Below are 20,325 nucleotides of genomic sequence, written 5' to 3'. Positions count from 1 at the left end.
AATGATTCTTAAAATAATTGTATTTATAAAAATGATTCGTAGAGTAAGTTTATTTATAAAAATGATTCGTAGAATAAATTTATTTATAAAAATGATTCGCAGAATAAATTTATTTATAAAAATTATTCTAGAATAACTTTATAGAAATGATTCTTAGGATAAATTTATTTATAAGAATGATTCTGAGACCAGCTTTATTTATAAAAAATATTCTTAGAATAAATTCATAAAAATTATTCTTAGAATAGATTTATTTATAGAACTGATTCTTAGAATAAATGTATTTATAAAAATGATTCTTAGATTAATTTTGATTTATGGAAGAGATTCGCAGAATGAACGTATTTATGAAAATTATTCTCCAGACAAAGAATCGGAAAAAAAAAACTTACCATCTTTTCCCAGCATCATCATTAATTTCTGACAGTGTTCGGGGATGTTCATTCACACAAAAGATCTTTTGTATTTTAATTATGTCGCTGGAGGACCTCCAACTGAACAACATAATGTTCAGGTTCCTCTTAATTGTTTGGAATGAAAAGTTTTTATTTATTTTTTTTTTAAGTCGTAAGAACGTCAAGATTCTGTAATGAAATGGGACAAGGCGATGTGCTTGGAAGACTAACATTTTATGTATATATATATATATATATATATATATATATATATATATATATATATATATATATGTGTGTGGTGTGTGTGTGTGTGTGTGTGTGTGTATGTATGTGCGTATGTATATGTGAATATATAGTAACTGCTTATTTATTTATATAATATAAATTAATTATATATATATTTTTTTATATATATATATATTTATATATATAATATATATAGAGAGAGAGAGAGACGAGAGAGACGAGAGAGAGAGAGAGAGAGAGGAGAGAGACGAGAGATGAAAGAGAGAGAAGAGAGAATATATAACAATATGCGAAGCATGAATTTTACGTGACCTGGTAGGCCACTTGTCTTGAATAAGAAGATGGATTGTAGTGTGTCGAGGCTGTAATCTTTCATCTGCTTTTTCTGGTGAGATTTATGACCTGGGCAGGACCTTGAATAAGTAGAGTTTTGAATTTTCCTCCTTTTTGTGTGTGTGTGTGTGTAAATTCGTGTGTAGCTTATTTATCTACTCAATTTTCTTTCGAGAATGAAGTTGATAATACAAAGATCGCGTTTGTTTAATGTACTGTTTTTTTTATCAGAATTTAGCAAAAAAATGTGTAAAGCAAAAATTTTTTTTAAATTGTCCATCATTTCCTTGAAAAGTAAACAAAACTTAGATTGAAACCAAACATTGAGTTTCTGCTCAGAGAGTTTCATTAAAGCAACCCTTGATTTACAACTTTTAATGAACTCCTATTACCTTCTTCGTGGTGTCTATTCCAAAGACCGCATCTAATTCAACATGTTGGATGACCTCCTTGTTTGAAGATGAAATGGAAATTACTCTGTGTCTTTCCAGACTTCTTAAGAAAAGGTTCTATACATTCCTTTTAGTGAAAATAAAATTCTTTTTCAATTGTGTAGTTAATTTTCTTTTCCATATTACATTTTCATGCTCTATTATTTATAATGCTTTCTGGTCGTTTCTGTCACTTTCTAAATGAATTGCCAATTTAGAGGTTACTTTTCTGCGTGAGGCATATTACGATACTTAGGCTTTGTGCTTATGTCTTTTTCCCTATCTATATACTCACTTATTATTCCAGTAAACATTTATTTGATGGATTTTACGTATGAGAGCCAATATGATTGATCTAACAACTCCAGTAAACATTTATGTGATGGAGTTTACGTATGAGAGCCAATATGATTGATCTAACTACTCCAGTAAACATTTATTTGATGGATTTTACGTATGAGAGCCAATATGATTGACCCATACTAATGGAAATACTCGTTAGAAAAGGCTTCCTGTGCATCTGGATTTTTTTATCATCCAGTAAGTCCATAGCAAGAAAAGTGGCGTAAATAAATTACATATAAGTTAAGCATTATCGCGTTACGATGCTGAAAAATGGTCAAGGTTTTGTGCATTAATTCAAAGGATACGTATATAAAAGTTTTTTTTTTTTCATCTTCCTAATTCGTCAGCTGAACAGTATGGAGACATCAAAAGGTTGCTCACATAAGGGCATATAGCACCTCAGTGACGTGATCGGTTGGTCTTGGCCTGCCACATCGGTGGCCGCGAGTTCGATTCTCGGTCATTCCATTGAGGTGTGAGAGATGTGTATTTCTGGTTATAGAGATTCACTCTCGACGGGGTTTGGAAGTCACGTAAAGCCGTTGGTCCCGTTGCTGAATAACCACTGGTTCAGTGCAACGTAAATACACCGTACAAACATAAGAGCTAATCTTCGTAAAATATATCTTGTTAGCTCAATAATCCTACAGTGCAATGATCCTATTATAATGAGAGTAATTCCTGCATCCTTCTCCTGCGCTCGAGTTTCGTTTCTTTTCAGTTTGTAATGGTTTATATATATATATATATATATATATATAATATATATCTATATAATATATATATATATATATAGTATATATATATATATATATAAACCATTACAAACTGAAAAGAAACGAAACTCGAGCGCAGGAGAAGGATGCAGGAATTACTCTCATTATAATAGGATCATTGCACTGTAGGATTATTGAGCTAACAAGATATATTTTATATATATATATATATATATATATATATATATATATATATATATATATATATACATATATATATATGACTAGTATAAATGTTCTCTTACAACAGAATTCCATCTCATAAAATGAGCCCATAAAAACGCCAAAATATAGAGAGAAAATACTGTATTTCAGAGACTGCTGTCTCTCTCTTCGTGTAGAGAGACAGCAGTCTCTGAAATACTGTATTTTCTTTCTATATTTTGGCGTTTTTATTGGCTCCTTTCATTAGATATATATATATATATATATATATATATATATATATATATATATATATATATATATATATATATATATATTTATTTATTATTTTATTATTTATTTATTTATTTATATATTTATTTCATTTCCCTTCCCTTCTTCACTCCAGTCAATCCAAGAGACAACACCACCCAGCTGACGAAAGCCCTTCGTTCCAACCACAACTACACCGACTGCTGTCAGCAGAATGGCGTTATTCCAGCGTGCTGGGGCTTCTGTGCCATCCATAATATTTTGGAAGGCACGACGGGTATTGAACCGGAGGCCTGCGAGAAGCATTTCCCCAATATCGTTCAGTGTATGGCCGGTAAGTCCTGGAAATTCCAGTTTTCAGTTTTCCTTTTTTTTAGGACTTTCCAGTCAGAATAGAACTGACAGTAAATTAGGGAGCATTTCAAGGTCAAAATTGGTCGTTTTGCATTTGGAAAAGATTTTTAGTGTAAAGTGAAGTTTTCCTAGTGAAAGTGAATAGTAGATTTTTTTTTTAGAGATGAATTGAGTTTTGAGTGGAATGAATGATGGAGAATTCAGTATTGAACTATATTCTATTGAGGATAAAATAACGCCTCGAATTCCAGAACTGAATTAGAAAAAAAGGAAAATTCATAAAAAAACTAATCCAACACTTTTGAATTAAAGAAGCATTCAGATATGAAATGAAATTTGCGATTTTTCGAGGTATCTGAATTTGTACTGAAATCTTAAAAAACAAAAATTGGCCCTGAAATTTAAGAAACAAAATTGACATAGTGAGTTGAGCAACGCCTCAGTAAGAACAGTTTTAATTGATGCTTTAACTGAACTAAGAATTAGGTCAGCAGCAGTTCTCAGCATCCATCCCGTCCTTGAACAATTTCCTTCTTAAAATAAGAAATGCGGAAGATCCAAGTGGTCAAGTGGACTTTGCTCTTATTGGTCTTTTCATGTAACTTCTCTCAGGGTAATACGATTTAGCTTTTTTTTTTTTCTTTTTTTTTTTACTATTAAGTAATGTTGTCCTAACTTCACAAAGAAGTTTTACTTTTGTCTGTAGAGAACTTTTTTTATGCTAGTTGTTGAAAAAAATAGCATAATTATCTTTTTCTTGTTCTAAATATTCCAATTTGACGTTTTAAAGTTAAATATTCCGGACCTAATATCAATGTGAGACGTGTAGTGTATTTTAGATATAAGCTAGTGATTACAGATATATTTTCTGCTCGTAAATATGAGGCATGTGTCTATATAAAATTGATTAATGTACTTTTGCACTTAAACTTCCGTTTATTAACTTGACATGTCATTATTCGCTTCCCCTGTTTTTCCTACAATATACTCAGTTATCAAAGACTTATTTCCTTGAGATTCTCTTCCTTCAAATCCTCTGAAATTTCATGAACAATATTTTACCTTTGTCAACTCTCTGTTCCCCTCTGCCTCTCCCCTCACTCTTCTTTCTATCTGTCCGTTCTTCCCTCACTCTTCATTCTCCCTTCCCTTTCCATCTCCCTACTCTTCTCTATCTGTTTCCGTTCTTCCCTCACTCTTCATTCTCCCTTCTTTCCTTCTCCCCTCACTCTTCCCTCTTTTTGTCCTATCTCCTTCTCCACTCATTCTCCACTCTCCTTTCTTCTTCTCCTTCTCTCCTCATTTGCCACTCTCCCCCTCTCATCTCCCCTCTTCTTCTCCTTATTCTCTATCTCCCCTCTTCCCCCTTATTCTCAATCTCCCCTCTTCCTCCTTTCATTCTCCCCTCTCCCCACCCTTATTATCCCTCTCCTTTCATTCTCCCCTCTTCCTCCCCCTTATTCTCCCTCTCCCCTTCCTTTCTCTGCACTTTCTTCTCCATCTCCCCTTCTGTTTGCCCCCTCTCATCCCCTCCCCTCTCATTCCCTCCCCCTCCCTTCTCACCCTCTCCCTCACCTCTCATCCCCTCATCTCCTGCTCTCAGACTTCCGGAACCACATTCCGTGCTGCGAGAGGGAGCGAGTTCCCGACATCTGCCAGGACCTCTGCCGGGGAGACTACACCATGCAGGAGGATAACATCCAGTCCCACTTCTCCTGCACGTCCTACACGGAAGTCACGCTCATGTGCATCTCCGAGGGCATCGGTAGGTTTCCTTTGACTCAGGGGAGAAAGGACCCCCCCCCCCCACCAATCCTGTATTTTTTTTTTTTTGCTTGAGGGGGAGGGAGTGTTGGGGGAAGGGTGGGTTGACACTCAGGAGTCCTAGTTGCTGCTGTTTTTGGGGTAGGGGAAAGGGACGTGATGTTTGCTGTTTTTCATTTTATTTTATTTATTTATGTTTTTAATTTTTGCTTTTGCGAAGAGGTTCCTATATGTGTGTTGCCCCCCCCCCCCAATCCTGTATTTTTTTTTTTTGGTTTTTTGGGGGGGGGGGCGTGTTGGGGGGGAATTGGGGGTGGTGGGTTGGCACTCAGAAGTCCTAGTTGCTGCTGTTTTTGGTGAGGGGAAAGGGACGTGATGTTTTGCTGTTTTTCATTTTATTTTATTTATTTATGTATGTAATTTTTTGCTTTTGCGAAGAGGTTCTTATTATTGTTTGTTGTGGTTATTTGATGTGTGTGTGTGTGTGTATGTGTGTTTGTGCATATGAGTACGTTTAATTGTACGTATGAAGGTTTTATGCTCAAATTCATATACTTTTGTACAGGCGGTGCAAACCCACAAATATAAATACAACATTACATATATATATATATATAGTATATATATATATATATATATATATATATATATACTCTTGATGGTTTCTGTGAATAGGATTAGAATGAAAACATTTAAATTTGAAAGGGTTTTTCAGCACCGCCATATTCATTGCATTCAATAATCATCCCGCCTCTTCTACTACGTCTGTATATTCTTGAGCATTGTTACCATTGTATCCAAAGACAGTCTTTCTTTCGCTCGATGCTAGAGATACAAATACCGTGTTGTATAATGCTCATTTCAATGCTCCAATTCCTAATTAAATATTCTTATTGAATTAAATTTTCTTGTACTTGGAGTCGAGATACTCGTTAAAAAATATAAAATAAACTTTGATCACAAAAGATGAATAACGTCCAAATGTGAACTCTCGCAGTGTATAATGCTTTTATTGGTGCTGTCCGTTTGAATATGCAAGTGCCAGGGGCCTGTTCATGAAAGCGGTACACGTAACGGAAACGTGTTCACTTTGTGTTCTGCTTTTTTTTATGCGGTGTTAGGATTTTGTAGTTGTCGTCAGCTGCTGTGATTTATTTATTCATTTATTTTTTTATTTATTATTATTATTATTATTATTATTATTATTATTATTATTATTATTATTATTATTATTATTTTATTATTATTATTATTATTATTTAGGAAATATGGCAGTGTATTGCTGCTACGCTTTAGATCTGCGTATTCATTACATTAGTTGGCTACTGCTTGTACACCGTGTCACTATTTATTCGTCAGATCATCTTTCACAATCAAATACTGTATGTTTATGAACGTAGTTTCCTCCCATATATATTGATTAATTTTCTGTGCTTGATTTTAGTCTTTACTCTCATGTAATCTTCGTAGATGGGTCTTGTACTAAAGCAGGTTTGACTTGAGATCTCTGCTCTGAGAGAGGAGAGAGAGAGAGAGAGAGAGAGAGAGAGAGAGAGAACGAGAGGATTGACGAGAGAGAGAAGGAGAAGGAAGAGAGAGGAGGAGAGGGAGAGAGAGAGAGAGAGAGAGAGATAAACTTTCCGTTGAAAACGCGAGAGCCTTTTATCAGTGGTGTTTCAATCCATAATTAAGAATTTAATTAGGGAAACATATGAAAGCAATTAGGACACCGAAACGAAGGCCTCTTGGAAGGTATCCAAAGAAAACCCTGATGATGCTGATAATAATGATACTATAGTAGATTCACATCAACCGTGCATTCGATGTCTAGGCCAGTCCCTTACGACGCTCCTGATTGGCTGTTGATAAGCCAATCACAGGGCTAGAAACTCTCAGTCTCTCTCGAGAGTTCACATAGGCAGGATGTAGGTTTCACCACTCCTGAGGGATACTTTTGAAAGACGTATCCCTCAGGAAAGGTGAAACATAAATCCTGTCTATGTGAACTCTCGAGAGAGACTGAGAGTTTCCAGCCCTGTGATTGGCTTATCAACAGCCGATCGGGAGCGTCGTAAGGGACTGGCCTAGTACATCAAATGAACGGTTGATGTTAATGTACTATACTGATAATAATAATAATAATAATAATAATATTATTATTTTCCTGTTGCTTTCCAGAACTGCTTCCAGTGTCCCCCGACTCCCCAACGGTCACCGTCCTGGGGCCCACCTCCATCCAGGTGGACTGGAGCCACCCCCCTCCCAACAGTCCTCCGGCCGATTTCTACGTCGTCAACGTCACTACCATCAAAACGTAAGACTTTCTTATCATCTCTCTGTTTGGAATCACTTTTCGAAAATAGGGAACTTTAGAATAACTTTGCAAAATCCACGCTATTATATTTGACTGTTTATGTAATTTAGTGACTGTAATTTAGTGACTGTTTATGTAATTTAGCGACTGTTTATGTAATTTAGCAACTGTTTATGTAATTTGATAACTGTTTATGTAATTTGGTAACTGTTTATGTAATTTAGTAACTGTTCATGTAATTTGGTAACTGTTTATGTAATTTCGTACATGTTGATGTGACTCTTGGATACAAAAAGGAATGTCCTTCTACAGTCTTGTTTTGATTCATTTTTCAAAATAGGAACTTGAAAACAAAAATACATAAACAGTTGACCGTTTATGTATTTTAATACATGTTGAAGTGACTATTGAATGCAAAACGCAAGGTCCTTCAATAGTCTTGTTTTGATTCATTTTAGGAAATAAGGAACTAGAAAAATCATTATTTTCAAAGATGATTCGAAATAAGACTGTTGAAGGGCCTTACTTCTTGTATTCAATAGTCACATCAACATGTATTAAATACATAAGTAGTTGACTATTTATGTATTTTAATACATGATGAAGTGGCTATTGGATACAAGAAGTATAAGACCCATCTATAGTCTTGTTTGAATCATCTTTGAAAATAATGAATTTGAGAATAACTTGCAAAATCCCACCCTATAATAGTTGATTGTTTATGTATTTTTAGTACATATTGCTGTGACGAAGGAATATCATTCCGAAACTTCCCAGATGGTTCCTCCCTAAATCCTGGAAGGTTTCTAAATATCACCGTTTTTTTTTTTAATATATAGCCAATTTTGACATCTTTAGTGACTTTTTGATATTTTAACTCTAGCATTTTCTTGGGGAACTGAATGGTTTATGTCATTTTTTTAATGCTGAATGTATTCATTATTAACTCAATTTATGTAAATTTATAAATACCCCAGACGTAGGTAGGATTAATATGTTTTTCTTTCTTATCATTTTCCTGAAACGGTAATAATTCTTTCTTTGGCATATTTCTACTTGAAAAAACAACCGCGTGAAATTAGGAGCTGATACAGATAGTGGACATAAAAATATGAGTACAGGTAGAAATTCCACAAAAACAAAAACAATTGTAGATTGTTGATAGTTAATTATGTGTCAAACACTCCGAAATAAGTAATTGAAGCAAAAAGTTAATTGTTTTATTTCACGGTCTACAATACAAGTCAAAGTTTACATGCAGATCTTCAGTTTTGCGGAAACTGATTGGTCTAAAGGCTTTCATTGTGAATACATAATGTAACATAAGTTAAAGATTACAAAGCATCACAGATTGAGTTTCAGAATCATTTCTTCATTCAGGATTTGATCAAAACTTTCCCGTCCACTTTTGCCGGTCCTTAGTACACACTCTCTCTCCCTCTCTCTCTCTCTCTCTCTCTCTCTATGAAAATGGAAGTCTATGGATGCTTTTGATATATCATTACGTAGGTTTTTCTTTGCTCACTCTATCATGCAACCTCTCCAGGAATAATCTCTCTCTCTCTCTCTCTCTCTCTCTCTCTCTCTCTCTCATGAATATATCTAATATCATTATTCCTTGATTAAGGTTCGATCCCCCCATGGACGTCAGCCTGATTGAAGCTGATGAGGGCGGCGTAGGAAGTCTGGATAGTGACGATAATAAGCAGTTTACTCTCAGAAGGAGAACCATTAAGGTAAGGATCCTATGAAGGACTTTCTATGCGTACACACACACACACACACACACACACAAAGGTTAAGGGAGGCGGGAATTCCTCATAGCCCGGTGACCCTGTTTATTTAATAATGAGCAAGAGAAATGACTTGGAAACTGGTAGGTTGCTATCCCTTTATATATATATATATATATATATATATATATATATATATATATATATATATATATATATATATATATACACATATCCACAGCTGAAAAATGAGAGGCGCGGTGTTGGTCCTGACCGGTTTCGACTTTATCTCCTTCGTCAATGGCTTGGAAATAAAGTCGAATCCGGTCAGGACCTACACCCCGCCTCTTATCTTTCACCTTGGACCTGTGTGATAAAGGAATCACGTGCTGAAGTGATATAATTTATAAATATTAGTATAATATATAAATAAATATATTATATATATATAGTATATATATATATATATATATATAGTATAACTAATATATGTGTGTGTGGTGTGTGTGTATATATATATAGAGTTTGTGTATACATAAATGTATACCCTTCGCTAAGTATACTTTTCCATACTGTATTCATACCAGTTTCATAGAATATTTATTTTTATTATACATAACTGCGTTGTAAGATACCATTCACTATGAATAGAACGGCTGCCTTCATAAAGAGGACTCTGCCCTTTCAGGCTTTTTAGAAATAGCGAATGTAACAAGAAAGAGCAGAAAACGATCGTGCCACTGGATTTACATCAAATTTATTCAAGGAGCAGAGGGAGAATTTGATAATCTTCGGTAAACTTTTGTTGAAAAAGCGAGGAAAAAGTTTTAACAAACGTTTGAGCTCAAATGGTTTGAGAGAGAGAGAGAGAGAGAGAGAGAGACGAGAGAGACGAGAGAGAGAGAGAGAGAGAGAATTTAGCGTTAATAACAAGACAACTCAGAAATTGAAGGCTTTTATATATCTTGATGTCAATGTACGTCAGTATACATACAGTCATATTATATATATAGATATATATATATATATATATATATATATATATATATATATATATATATATATATGTATATATATGTATATATACATATATATATATATATATGCGTGTGTGTGTGTGTGTGTGTATGTGTGTGTATTCTATCGTAGGTATACACTATCTTCTACTGAAAGTGGAATTGTATATATTAAACTGTTCAATTATTTTCGTATTTTCCTCCTCCTCTAAATAATAATGAAGTTATTTATGAGGAAAAAAAAAAAGATTTTTCATAGCAAGAACGAATTAAGCTTTTTTTTTTTTTTGTTTTTTTTTTTTTCAGTACAGAAACTTTTTCTGAGTTTTTAAACCTTATTTTTTCGGGAGACAAGAAGTGCTGCCGTGATTTTTCTTTTGGGATAGCCCGGCTTCTTTGTTTCTGTGTTATGTGGGAAGAATAAGTCTCTTATGATTATTATTATATTATATATGAGTTTCACTGAGCGAGCATTCATTTCTTTTTTCATTTGCATGAACCCCTGTGTCTATGTTTTTATTGGGGGCAAAAGTTAATTTTTTTTTCTCAAAATAGCTACACAAAAGAAAAAAAATATACACTTCATCGTTGCTTTATTCAGTGGAAAAAAATTACTTTATTGCTTTGATTTGATATTTTTGGTATTTATTCCAAATCAGAATTTTTTGTTTACACAATTTACCTTCATATGTTCATGTAAATACACAGAGTGCATGTGTATTACAGGAGATATTTTGAGAGAGAGAGAGAGAGAGAGAGCGAGAGAGACGAGAGAGAGAGAGAGAGAGAGAAGAGAGAGAGAAGGGGTGGATAGTGGGCTGTGGATGCAAAAGTTCATAACTTAATAATTACATTACGTGGTCCTCTTGTGGAGTTTCTGTACATATCTTTTTTCTGTCTGTGTTGACATGAACAAATATATATATATATATATATATATATATATATATATATATATATATATGTGTGTGTGTGTGTGTGTGTGTGTGTGTGTGTGTGTGTGTGTATGTGTGTGTTATTCAACTACATACGAGAGATCTAGGTATCCAAAGAGCAGAAACCAGCATGTACAGAGAAAATACTCTTTATTTTTTTATATCTTGTTCAGTCTTCAAAAAGACAGTGACTCAGATCACCCCACACCCCTACCCAACCCAAGCCTCTCCGGGGATGGCGACCCAACTCCCCAACCCCTCTTCCCATTCCCAACCTCAAACCCCCCATGGAAAAGGATACAGGGTAAAACCCAGAGTAAGGAAGCAATTGGGGGTTATCTGGAGAGGAAAAATGGACGGGAGTTGTGTAAGAGGAAAAGTGGAAAGGAGATGTGGTTATTGACATTTCTGGAGCGGGAGAAGGAAATGCATTTTTGGAACGTCCCGGACAGAGTGACTTCTCGGGTTCCATCATCAGGAAGAAGTCAAGTCTCCTGAAAGAGTTGGTCCTGCTTTTCGGTTCGTGGTTCGGGGTTGCAACAGGAGTCGTTGATGGAGCTCTTCCATTTGCAGACAGTTTAATGGTCTTGTTTTTTTTCTGACCGTGGGAAGTTTAACTACATGGGATAAGTGCGAATACTGACTTTTATCTGCTAGAATATAAAAATACTGTATTGAAAATCTCGCAAAATTGACGTTGAATTTGTAGTTGAATAAGACTATAAAGTTCACTTACTTTAGTGGTTGTCTTGAAATCTATAAAAAAAAATCCGAGATACAAAATCAACCTAGTAATGAAAAACAAGAAAGTAAATTTGACCTCATTAGGTAAATATGTTTAAAAATACGTTTTATGTATTGATTATAGTTTGGAAGATATGAAATATAAACAAATCTATCTAGGTAGGATAGTATTCTTTGTGTATTGATATTGATTATGAATTGGAAGATATAAAATTAAAAAAATCGAACTAAGTATAATAGTATGTTTGTGTATTGATTATAAATTAGCAGCTATGAAATTAAAAAATCAACTAGGTAGCATAGTATTCTTTGCGTATTGATTATAAATTGGAAGATATGAAATTAAAGAATCGAACTAGGTATCATAGTATTCTTTCTGTACTGAAGAGACGTTGGGAGATCAGTGGAAAATGAGTACTTAGTGATTTATAGTTAATTTCAGTGATTTAACTTCAGTAATTAAAGTGATTTCAGAGGAACGATCAAACGTTCCCATCAAACTGGACTGACCTCGTAAATGTTAGTCATTTGGAATATAGTTGGGAATTGATAGCTTATTTTTTTTTAACATTAGAGGTAGTCCAAGACTGTTACCAAGTTGGAAGGTGTTTTGAATTCTGTACTCCTCGGTCAGTTGCCAATGCTGTCTCCAGTACGCAGCAAATGAGAAATGTTTAAAAACTTGAGTTAAAACAGTTATGATGTTAGTTATATAACATGGAATTACCCATATAATGTCTTTACTATATATCTATAGATATCTATATGCATACATACATACATGCATGTAATACATGTATACAATCCTTAGTTAAAAACAGTCATGATATATTAGTAATGCAACTTTGTATTACCTACATATATATGTATATATATATATATATATATATATATATATATATATATATATATATATATAAAATTTTTATACACATATCTGTCTTCAACCTCAGTAATCTGTGATAGGGTCTAACACCGCCTTCCTTTATTCTTTTAAGGTCCCATCGACGCAGAAGAGAACGATCGTCCGAAATCTCGCGCCCCTGACCTGGGTCGAGGTGTCGGTGACCTCCATGAACCGGCACGGGTCATCCCTGCCCCATTATAGCGTCCGGGCGCTGACGCAAGCGACGGCTGTTAACAAGACCGACGTCATTCACCCGACGCTGCCAGACGTTGTCGGGTGTTGTACCGACCGGGGTGTCAAGCATTACAGGTGAGGTGTCAGGCAGGAGACTTGGGGAACGCCCCCAAATTCTGCTCTAACCCCTTCTGGCTTAGCGAAGCTATAATATGCTTTCCATTTATACTCCCTGTTGCATGTTTCTGTTTTATACCATTTACAAGCCGAATTAAAAGTCCTTTTTAGTATGGAGATTTTCATAAAAGGCTTTCCATTTATAGCTTCCAATTGCATGTTTCTGTTTTATACCATTTACAGGCCGAATTAAAAGGCCTTCTTTGTAGTGTGGAGATTTATATATATATTAATATATATATATATATATATATTTATATATATAGATATATATATATTATATATATTAATATATATATTATATATATTATATATGTGTGTTGTGTGTGTGTTGTATATTATTATATATATATTATATATATTATATATTATAATATATATAATAATATATATATAATATATATATATAATATTTATATATATAAAAGGGCCACTAGAAGTCACGCACGAATAAGCTAAATCATTTTTCATATCCCAGTTAAAATACATATTATGAGGTATTACGTAATAGACGGAACATTACAGACAACCATTGGTTGTTCTTTGATGTTTCAAAGCAGATGTGTCAAGTGCAAACGGGTTTATTTGTCATCTAGGATTATTCCCGTTCTTAAAGTATATTTGCTCTTCCAACTTTATTTTCACTCTTAAATATCAATGAATGTCTTGCTAGATTGCTGTATGATACATGACATTGCCTTTCTGTCATAGCCATGTTTATTGAGGCTGTATGATCATTTCCACGAGAGATTTATCTTAATCTCTAGCTTTCAACAATTGGCATCTTGCGTCCACCTAACTTTCACACCCATCCTTTTTTGAAATAAAAAATTATTCTTGTTTCCTTCTTCATTAACGAGTAAACGCTTTTTGCATCACGTACAATTATGCACCGGAGGTCATTCTATCATTATACCATATACGAGCCGCTTAGATTCGTTGATTTCAGATTCCTGTTCTTATCATAGTCTCATCTCACCCTTTTGCCACAGATGTCTGAGGAACCTGTGTGATCCCAGCCAGAGGTACATCAGTGAACCTGACATGATCGTCTGTGCCCCCTGGGCTACGGAGGCCTTCTCCTGCTTAGCCAACGACTACGACCACTCAGAATGTTGCCAGGCCAGAGGAATGCCTCCTCTCTGCGTCGAGCTGTGCACTGGAAATGTGACAAAGATAGACTACAAGTATTTCAGGTGATTATTAGGACATTTGTCTGTGTTGTGATGCTGGTGTTGAGGAAAGGGAGGCCTTTGGATTTTGAGTTTCCAATCATAAGAGGGTTTTTTAGTACGAAAAGTATTTACTTGTAAAGTTTTAGATTGACTTTTTTTTTTTTTTTTTTTGTTCCGAGTGGAATAGTTTGTTTCCATAGCTTTTTCTTAGTCGACCACTTAGTTTTCATAGTTCTTAGTCTAGCAGTTAGTGTCCATAATTTTTTCCTTGTCGAAACATTTAGTTTCATAGTATTTAAAACTCATTAAGCAGTAGTTTTACATAGTAATTCTTAGTCGAGCAGTTAGTTGTCATAGTATTTTCCAAGTCGAGCAGTTAGTGTTCATAGTATTTTCCAAGTCGAGCAGTTAGTGTTCATAGTATTTTCCTAGTCGAGCAGTTAGTGTTCATATTATTTTCCAAGTCGAGCAGTTAGTGTTCATAGTATTTTCCAAGTCGAGAGTTTAGTGTTAATAGTATTTTCCAAAGTCGAGCAGTTAGTGTTCATTGTATTTTCCCAATGTTTTTCAAGCAGGGGGATAGTATTCATTAGTATCCAGTCGAAGCAGTTTAGTGTTCATAGTATTTTCCTGTCAAAGCATTAGTGTTATATTTTCCAAGTCTAGCCCTTAAAAAGAAACGAAAGAATACATGTCATTACTATCTCTTTGCAACAGATGTGTTGAATACTTCAACGACTATCGCAGCTGCCTTATGAAGGGCTACAACGTGCTTCCAGGCAACCCAAAGACGATATCCGTGTCAAACATCCATCCAACCTTCGCTCTCATCAGTTGGGTTCGACCAGACCTGCTTGGGGATTCCGTGACGTCATACCATACGCTTTCCAGGCCCTTGACAGAGCCCACCTGTGATAGTCTCTGGTAAGTATGCAGAGTCCAGAGTAGATAGGGAAGGTAGTTCTATTGTGGTTCTGTTGTTTGAGGCTGCCTCATTATTTAAGAAGTTACTAGCAAGAATACGAATGAATGGGACATAAAGGTTTAAGGTTTAGCATGATTCATATTTTAGACATTTTCATAAATTTTTAATATATGAACTGCAAAATAGGTTTTTTTCTGCTCGTTACACACGCAATTTTTATTATTATTATTATTATTATATTATTATTATTATTATTATTATTATTATTATTATTATTATATTATTATTATCATTATTATTTATTATTATTATTATTATTATTATTATTACAATTTGGGTCTTTCTTCAAGACCACAAGTGGCTGCTTGAAACAGGGAGGTGTTTTTCTCTCGAGCTCATTTCATATTTTACCCCACCAAGTCTCTCTCTCTCTCTCTCTCTCTCTCTCTCTCTCTCTCTCTCTCTCTCTCTCTCATAACGGTCTTTGGGACATCTGACTGAAATTTAGTGCATGTACCATGATAAACATATTGGTTTTACGTGATAATTAACGTAATTTACTGATTAATTTATTTGTTTAGTTATTTATTATTCAACTAATTTGTATAATTATCAACTATCAGGTTTCTGAATTATCGACGGGAACCATTATCATTTTGACATTAATAATAGTTTTTCCTCTTCTTTAACGTTAATTATCCTAAAAAATGATACCAGTCCCCTCTCCAGGTGACTGACACAAAAAAAAGTTAAAAGAAGAATTATTCACACTAAAAATCCAAAGATAGAGAAAAAGAAATGATAACAGACGAGAAAAGAAGAGTAAAGAATATGATAACAGACGAGAAAAGAAGAGTAAAGAATAGAAAGCATTGTTCAATGGCTCCTAAATTACCCTCAGAAAAGTTTTAATAAATTCTGAGGTAAAGTTTTCTTCCAAGTTTCCAGTCTTACTTTTTCTTCTTCTTCCTATTTTAGTTCTTGTCGAGTGCCTGCCGAGGTAATTGAAAGCTGGAAGTAATGATGGGATTATTTCGGACGTCGTGGTTTTAGCGGAGATCTGGCAGGTCACTTTAAGAAACTAAAAAGAAAAAAAAAATTAATATTAATAATTAAAGGTGGATAATTGTACAGACAGGGAAGTTATCACTAGGATATAATCGTGGATGTCATTAAATCTTCAAGTTGTTTGGAAGTGGCCTCAATATCGAGTGGTGGTCATTGCTGCACACACACGAACGAACATTACATTGTGTATATGATATATGTATAGGTTTATATATATATATATAGATAGTATATTATATATATATAATATATAATATATATATATTATATCCTATATATATATATATATAGTATATCTATATATATATATATATATCTATCTATCTATATATACATAAATATATATATATATATAAGTATATATATATACTACATTAATATATATACGTATATATATATATATCATACATATATATACACACACCTACATAATACGCATACACACACATAGACACCCTCATTATGGATCATGATAAACTACACATTGTCAATTTAGGATAAGATAGGATGTCCCCTTGGCAATCCCGTAGAAAATTTGAAATATTTTATCAACAACTTAACCGTAAAACTCTACATCGCGTCGATACAAGCATCAACAAAGCAAAGAGATGGTAGACTTCAGAAGTCCCCCAAACAAGTCTGAATCAAAATTCAACAATGAAATGTAGTAGAATGGCGATGGAAAGGGAAAATTAGAAAGTGTTGGATTAGATATCGTGGAAGATCATCTTTAGGAATATTCCAGCTCAGGGGATTCGTTCGTGATGACTGCTTGTTTACAATTATATAAATACACCCACATACATACATATTTACTCACTTACATACATACATATATTCAGACCAACAGGAAGAGACTAGCGTTCGTGAGATGGTGTTGTGTTACTGTAGATTCAATCTTCGTGATAATGTTAATTTCTCTATGGTGGTCATCAGCTAATTTTAAAAATATCCCAAGAAATTTTACAAGCATTACTTAAACTTGCATTCTCAGAAACACGCTTTCATACATACGTGCCATATGCATAATTTTGTAAACTGTAGTATGCTAGTGTACGTAAATACAAGACTTGTCTTCTCTCTCACTCTTTTCCTCCGTTACTCAGGGACAGTGCATATTTGGGCCATACGGCTATATTAAGCGCATTAGGAACCTTAAAATCTCTCTCTCTCTTCTCTCTCTCTCTCTCTCTCTCTCTCCCCAGGAGAGAGAGACAGACGTGACGATAAGGGACATAAGGGAGCTGATCCCTAATTGCTGAAGAGTTTTCTTGTGTCACAATTAACTATTATTTGTCTGAGGACAAGAACAAATAAAAACAAAAAAGTCCAGCGGAAGTTGCACCAAAATTGAATCTCCTCCAAAGACAGATTCTAGGAGGATGGGGAGACCAGACCTTGGACTTAGTTTCCACCTGAAAATAATTATGTACGAAATTTCAGTTTCAGACACACACACACACACATTATATATTATATATATATATATATATATATACATATATATATATATATATATATATATATCTATATATATAATATTATATTATATATATATATTCACGTGTGTAACACGGAATAAATTTCTGATTCACTTCGGGATGGAACCCAGGACTCTAAAATATAAAAAGGTCAGGCGATGCCTACTGCCCGACACAAATCATCAAAGTAGCTGGAATCTTAAGACTTCTGCACTTAATGTTTTAACCTTCAGAGCGACATATCCACCTGGAAACAGATGCTATGAAATTGACGAACCGCAAAAAGCCATAATCCCTGACTTAATGTCGTTAATTCGCCTTTATTCTCCTACTATCTTACATTCCGTCCCCCATCAGATAGATGAGGTTCGCTAAGATACTGAATATTCTTAATCGATAACATTTGGGGTTTTCCATTATTAGAATAATTGCAGTTGTGTGAAATTGTTATTCATGGGGTTGTGGCGTGGGGATGGGGGGACCATTGTCAACCACATGTCAGTCAGCTTAAGTTGGGTATTTCCTTAAAATTTTATAAAGGAATATTTGATTCGCCTTTTCCCTCTCAGGTAAATAACCAAGTACCGTCCATCCATTCCAATTCATTTCCCCGCCCACAGGATCTCCGACGTGACTTACTCCATAGGATTCTCAGAGCAGCCTCCGTACGTCTTGGAAAACCTGTGCCCGGGCACGGAGTACGAAGTGTACGTCCAGGCCCTGAACAAGCACGGCACGGGCGACCCGTCCGAGCGTGTGATCTTCAGGACCCCGACCATCGTCCACGAACAGCGCCTCGAGAACACGACCTACAACATCTCCGCCTGCTGTACCCAGGTCAACGTCAGCCCCGGCTGCATGCCCCTCTGTGACTACCGGGCACGCATGTCCCACGTGCGCAAATTAGCCACCACGTGCACCCCGGAGCTATCCAAGATGCTGCGATGCGCCGTCGGAGGGCGGGACCACCGCCCCTGCTGCAAGAGAAGGGGCGTGCCAGCTGCCTGCATGAGTGTCTGCTCTGGTGCTTTCGTGGCCGATCGAGCTACCCCTACCGTCTGCATGCCTTATATTGGCAACATCATGATGTGCCTTGAGGAAGGTGAGTTAGCCCCGCTTTCCTTTGAGGTGTGAGACATTTTTTAGGAAAAAAAATAGTTCATATTTTCAATGCAAAATGGTTCCTTGAGAATCTCTTCAATACTGTTTATTCGCTGCTAGTTAGACATTACATGAGACTCGTACCTTGAAGAAGCCCCTTTTCCATAAGTGTTGCAGGTTCAACCAAGGTAAAAATAACCACTACATAAAATATAAACTCGCCATTACTTAATTTACAATAAATGTAAAAAATTCCCTTACGCTTGCTTTTAGGTGTGGGTGTCCTGCCTGGCCCTGTGACCATCCTCCACGCAACCAAGGTCACCGATAATTCCGTCACCTTGGTATGGCAAGAGCCTCAGGAGGGACCCAACGCCACGATGTACCAGCTTCACTACCAGTCTGTCGATAAGCACTCTGCGTCGCACGTCGTTTTCGCCCTCAATAATGTGAGTCTTTAGCTCTTTTCGCCCTCAATAATGTGAGTGTCTTTTGTTGTTTTTACCCTCAATAATGTGAGTGTCTTTTAGTTGTCAGCCGCTCATTTTTGAATGGTTTGGAGTTGCCCTTTTCTTTTTAGAGCCCTCATTTTCGGCCCTCAAGAATGCGAGTGATCTTTAAGCTCTTTATTTCGCTCAATTTAATTTTGTGGCGTTTCCCTCTAAGCTCTTTAATCGCCCTCAAGATGTTTTGTGTCTTTATTTGCTCTTTTCGCCCTCAACAATGTGAGTGTCTTTAGCTCTTTTTCGCCCTCCCAAAATGTTTAGTGCTTTTAAGCCTCTTTTCAGGCCCTCAATTAATGTGATGTCTTTAGCTCTTTTCACCCTCAATAATGTGAGTGTCTTTAGTTGTTTTCGCCCTCAATGATGTGAGTGTCTTTAGCTCTTTTCGCCCTCAATGATGTGAGTGTCTTTAGCTCTTTTCGCCCTCAATGATGTGAGTGTCTTTAGCTCTTTTCGCCCTCAATGATGTGAGTGTCTTTAGCTCTTTTCGCCCTCAATAATGTGAGTGTCTTTAGCTCTTTTCGCCCTCAATGATGTGAGTGTCTAGCTCTTTTCGCCCTCAATAATGCGAGTGTCTTTAGCTCTTTTCGCCCACAATAATGTGAGTGTCTTTAGTTATTTTCCCCCCTCAATGTCTGAGTTTGAGTAACTTATTATTAAAATAAGATAGTACCTCTATGGAAGAACTTCGCATTTAAATTATATTTATTCATGAAATTTTTTAGACCGGACAGTAGGGAAAAGGGTATTTTTATATGAATCAGCAAATGTGAGATAACTTGTAAAATTTGCTGAAATAATGTGAGAAATAGCATCTTTTCTTAATGTTTTTATGTTAATCCTTAAGGTACAGGTACTCATCATGTACCACGGGGCTTTTCGGCATAAAAAACATAAACAAAAATCGGTAAATTTCCCTCTTTATTTCGGTGAATGTCTCAAGTGCTCATCTGCACTGCATCATATAGACCCTTATCAATCTTGTTCAGTCAAAATATTTTATTAAAA

At 35.3% G+C, this 20,325-nt stretch overlaps 1 protein-coding gene across 8 annotated transcripts in view; it reads left to right on the top strand.

Annotated features, from left to right (window-relative positions):
- Positions 1-20,325, top strand: part of LOC135215210 (Ig-like and fibronectin type-III domain-containing protein 1) — a 485,867-nt gene that overhangs the window by 442,558 nt on the left and 22,984 nt on the right. For all 8 annotated transcript variants that reach the window (XM_064249702.1, XM_064249709.1, XM_064249708.1 and 5 more), the window contains 9 exons: positions 3,083-3,280; positions 4,904-5,065; positions 7,243-7,378; positions 9,006-9,114; positions 12,805-13,022; positions 14,057-14,260; positions 14,957-15,163; positions 18,334-18,815; positions 19,088-19,263. In XM_064249702.1, coding sequence (XP_064105772.1) covers positions 3,083-3,280; positions 4,904-5,065; positions 7,243-7,378; positions 9,006-9,114; positions 12,805-13,022; positions 14,057-14,260; positions 14,957-15,163; positions 18,334-18,815; positions 19,088-19,263 — 1,892 coding nt within the window. The remainder of the gene's footprint in view (positions 1-3,082; positions 3,281-4,903; positions 5,066-7,242; positions 7,379-9,005; positions 9,115-12,804; positions 13,023-14,056; positions 14,261-14,956; positions 15,164-18,333; positions 18,816-19,087; positions 19,264-20,325) is intronic.

This window comes from Macrobrachium nipponense, chromosome 5 (genome assembly GCF_015104395.2).
Source record: "Macrobrachium nipponense isolate FS-2020 chromosome 5, ASM1510439v2, whole genome shotgun sequence".
Lineage (NCBI taxonomy): Eukaryota > Metazoa > Arthropoda > Malacostraca > Decapoda > Palaemonidae > Macrobrachium > Macrobrachium nipponense.
The sequence above is the reverse complement of the archived record's forward strand: the minus strand, read 5'-3'. Positions and strand labels throughout refer to the sequence as shown.